The 4,271-nt window shown below is 43.1% G+C and overlaps 1 protein-coding gene across 1 annotated transcript; it reads left to right on the forward strand.

The window, feature by feature from the left end:
- The first annotated feature begins 881 nt into the window (after positions 1–881).
- gpr85 (G protein-coupled receptor 85) lies at positions 882–2,015 on the forward strand. The gene has a single exon (XM_070929110.1). It carries the CDS (start codon positions 882–884, stop codon positions 2,013–2,015), a length of 1,134 nt encoding a protein of 377 aa, XP_070785211.1.
- The last annotated feature ends 2,256 nt before the right edge of the window (positions 2,016–4,271 follow it).

Consider the following 4,271-nt stretch of genomic DNA (forward strand, 5'->3'; position numbering starts at 1 on the left):
GGCTGGCTCAATAGACGCCCTAATGAGAACACTGCTTATTAACGTAAGACCCGTAATCCAGTTAACCTTTAATCAGACAAAAAAAAAAAACACGAAGGCTTTATTATGTATGCGCCCTACGTCGATTTTCCACAATGCATAAAGGCAGGGCGAGTTTATTCGAGGCATCCGCCGCTTTAGAGAGGCGTCCTCTGTTCTGCAGGGTGTTGGGTGTGATCAAGAAGAGCTTATTTTGAACTGCATTTCTCTTAATGTTTCACAGTGCGCTAAAAAAAAAAGTCCAAAATAACCCAAACGGAGCCTCCTTTTTCTTGTCTAACCCATTTCTTTTTCCGAGAGGCACGCGTAAAAATGCGTCGTTTCTTAATGAAGTCTGGTCTCTGCTTTATTTTTTTTTTGTTGTTGCCATCTTTTGTTCAGGAGATTCCGAAACCACAAGAAAGAATTCTAATACTGTGTCAGATTAATGCTTTAGTCCAATCAAGCTCCATCACTGTCTGTCTGTCTGTCTGTCTGTATGTAGACAAAGTATTCATGCTGAGGCAGAGCTCTGCACTATGCCACTCTAAATGTTAAAATGTAAAGCACATAAATAAATAAATGGCAGGCAGAGGGAAATTATTGCTTATCACATTCTAGATTTTGCAAGTGCAGTTGAAAACAATGCAGCTGCTGTTTGAGACTGAATGCTGATGGGTGGATAATATTTTTCAGGGATTTTTTTTTTTAGGTGTGATGAGACAAAGGAACAAAGGATGCCTTAGAGGAGAGGTTGCTTATATGCCTGGAAACCTCTTCAAAGCACACCGCCAAATGGATCTAACGCCTCCCCCTGCCACCTCTAGATCATGATACTTGGCTGAAGCTATTCCGCTATCTTTATGATCCCTCCTCCATCTATGGCGAACTATAGCCATGCAGGGGACCACACCATCTTGCAGAATGTCTCTCCTCTCGCCACGTTCCTCAAACTGACCTCTCTGGGTTTCATCATTGGAGTCGGTGTGGTTGGAAACCTCCTGATCTCCATCCTGCTGGTCAAAGACAAGAGCCTGCACCGAGCGCCCTACTACTTCCTGCTGGACCTGTGCGCCTCCGATATCCTGCGCTCCGCCATCTGCTTCCCCTTTGTCTTCACCTCGGTCAAGAATGGATCAGCCTGGACCTACGGCACGCTGACCTGCAAAGTGATCGCCTTCCTGGGTGTGCTCTCCTGTTTCCACACGGCGTTTATGCTGTTCTGTGTCAGTGTCACACGATACCTGGCCATCGCGCATCACCGTTTCTACACCAAGCGGCTGACCTTCTGGACCTGTCTGGCTGTCATCTGCATGGTGTGGACGTTGTCAGTGGCTATGGCGTTCCCACCGGTGCTAGATGTAGGGACGTACTCTTTCATCCGGGAGGAGGACCAGTGCACGTTCCAGCACCGCTCCTTCAGGGCGAATGATTCGCTGGGCTTCATGCTCCTGCTGGCGCTCATCCTTCTGGCCACACAGCTGGTTTACCTCAAGCTCATCTTCTTCGTCCATGACCGTCGAAAGATGAAGCCTGTCCAGTTCGTGCCTGCTGTCAGCCAGAACTGGACCTTCCACGGGCCGGGCGCCAGCGGGCAGGCGGCGGCCAACTGGCTGGCCGGATTCGGTCGAGGCCCCACCCCGCCTACTCTGCTGGGCATCCGGCAGAACAGCAACGCAGCGGGCCGCAGGCGTCTACTGGTATTGGATGAATTCAAAACAGAGAAGAGGATAAGTAGGATGTTCTACATCATGACGTTTTTCTTCCTGGCACTATGGGGGCCCTATCTGGTCGCCTGCTACTGGCGGGTGTTTGCAAGGGGCCCTGTGGTCCCTGGCGGCTACCTGACGGCAGCCGTGTGGATGAGCTTTGCCCAGGCTGGGGTCAATCCTTTCATCTGCATCTTCTCCAACAGGGAGCTTCGGCGCTGCTTCAGCACCACACTCCTCTACTGCAGAAAATCCAGGTTACCAAGGGAACCCTACTGCGTTATATGAAGGTTTTGCTGTGTTTTTTTTTCTCATCTATGTCTCTATTTCCCTGATTGATCTTGATCTGGGCTCGTTCCCATTGTACAGCGCACTCTCTCTTCTCTCTCTCTTCTCTTCATCCTCCAGTTTTTCTCCTGCTCCTCCTCCTCCTAACCCTTCTTTTCAGAGGTAGAAGGTGGACTGCCAATCACAAGGCTCTGCCGGGGTGATTGAATATGAAACGTGTCAAACATGGAGGCTGAGGGGAATGGGAATACGCAGGAGGTCTGGATCCCCTCCTGTGTTTATGTTCTAGTAAACAGACATTGTGGAAGGCCATGCCAATGCAGAGAAGCAAAAAGTTGAAAAAGAAAAAGAAAAAAGAATTGACAAAACACTAAAAACAAAACCTCTTGCTTTGGATATTTTGAAGATGCGTTATTCTGTGAGGTGTGAAGTACATAAATATGAAAAGAAAAAGAAAACAGAACAAAAAACAAAGAAACGATACCTCTCAAGGAATCACTGGAAATGTTTTACATTTTAAGAGTTGCACTAAAAAGAAGATGTAAAGACGCTTTTTTTTTGGTCAACAGTTGCCAGTTGCATTGCAAGGACAACTTTTTTTTTTTCTTTTTCTTTTTTTTTTTTCCAAACTAAACAATGAATGCTTTAATTTGCAACAGACTACACAACCGCTGTAAGTAAAGCAAAACTTGGTGACTGTTGGAATACACCATCACAAGAGGATAAAATGGTTTTAATGTAAGTGATATCTCTTTCATTTACTGGGCGGGGGGCTTGACGATGGGGATTTACAATGTGTGGTTTTGAAGTTGCAACTTAAAACTAGAAATGATTTCTTGTAGTTTTACGATCCATATGTCCCTAGTGTCTGGCATTGTTATTTTCTTATCATCTTTTACAAAAAAAAAAACAGAGGGGGAAAAAAGATGAAATGATGTTTGGATTAAAAAAACCAACAAAAAAACGTTGCTTTTAAGAACAACCTTGTGCTTAAAAAAGACACTGAAGAAGTAGTTAAATGTTTCATCATCCATGTACCTAGACACTATCATATTGTTACAGTATTGCTGATGCCACTCCAGGTGTTCTTGCCTTAATGGTTATGATATTGTCATGTTTCTTGGTTGTTTGGTTATTTCTTTTTATTTTATTTCATTCACTCCTAAAAAGTCGTTTTTTTAGATGCAAGGGGAGTTTTTTTTCCTTTTTCACATCAATGTGAAGTGCATGTCCATTTTTTTTAAAAGCTGGTCCACTCCCATGAGCATCACAGGCCATACACTGAGCAGCCCATTTTTATTCTGCAATGGTTTGCTACACCCCACAGAGTGCTCAGAGCACAGGGAGTGTGTGTGTGTGTGTGTGTGTGGGTGTGCGCGTGCGTGAGTGTGTGTGTGTGTGTGTGTGTGTGTGTGTGTCTGTGGGTGCATGTGTGTGCGTTTCAGAGCGCGTGTGCTGTGTGGATCAGACAACAGTCACTTCAAGACCAGAGCCTTAGTATGAAATCTTGCACAATTTGTAAAAAATGTAAAAGAAAACAACAAAAAAAGAAAAGACATTTAAGGCACACCGTCTTGTTTCTACTTTCCCTACATTTGCTCTCTACTGATTGTTTTCAATGACTTACTTTTTTCTCTTGTGGCCATTTTAATATTTATTATGTATTCTTTTTTGTATATTATAGATAGATTGTGTGTAAGTATGTGAGTCTTTCATTTTGAAGTCCCGAATGTGAGTACAGTTTCAGTTAGGATTGCATTTGCTGAAAGTTAACTGTGTAATCTGTTGCTTTTTGAAAATAAAAAGTTTCCATTTTACAACAGTTGTTTTTATCCCTCTCATTGGGTGGAGATCATACTGTATGGCCATGCTAACATTTGGAAAACATCTGCAAAACCCCTCAGAATTGGCGCAGTCATGGTAGTGTTTTGAAATGGTGCTTGGTCAAGTGATGAATTTGCCAACATCCTCACCCCTGCAGGTCAAAGATTTACATTTTTATCTCCAAAATATCTGTTTCTCACCTGAATTCATAAGGAAAACACTCAAAACTATATATAAGTATGTAATCATTACTTTGTGATAGCTAAATACATGCTGAAATGTTATAATGTCCATATTTTGTATTTAAATGCCTTATGGTGGTTGGTATTTCTACAAGGAGTTTATATGTGTCCTTTCTGTTCTTGCTAACAGTCTCTTTATGTGAGAAAGTGATAAAGTTTTCAAATGTGTCTTTTCTGGAACCCAATCTTT

This window comes from Enoplosus armatus, chromosome 22, assembly GCF_043641665.1.
Source record: "Enoplosus armatus isolate fEnoArm2 chromosome 22, fEnoArm2.hap1, whole genome shotgun sequence".
Lineage (NCBI taxonomy): Eukaryota > Metazoa > Chordata > Actinopteri > Centrarchiformes > Enoplosidae > Enoplosus > Enoplosus armatus.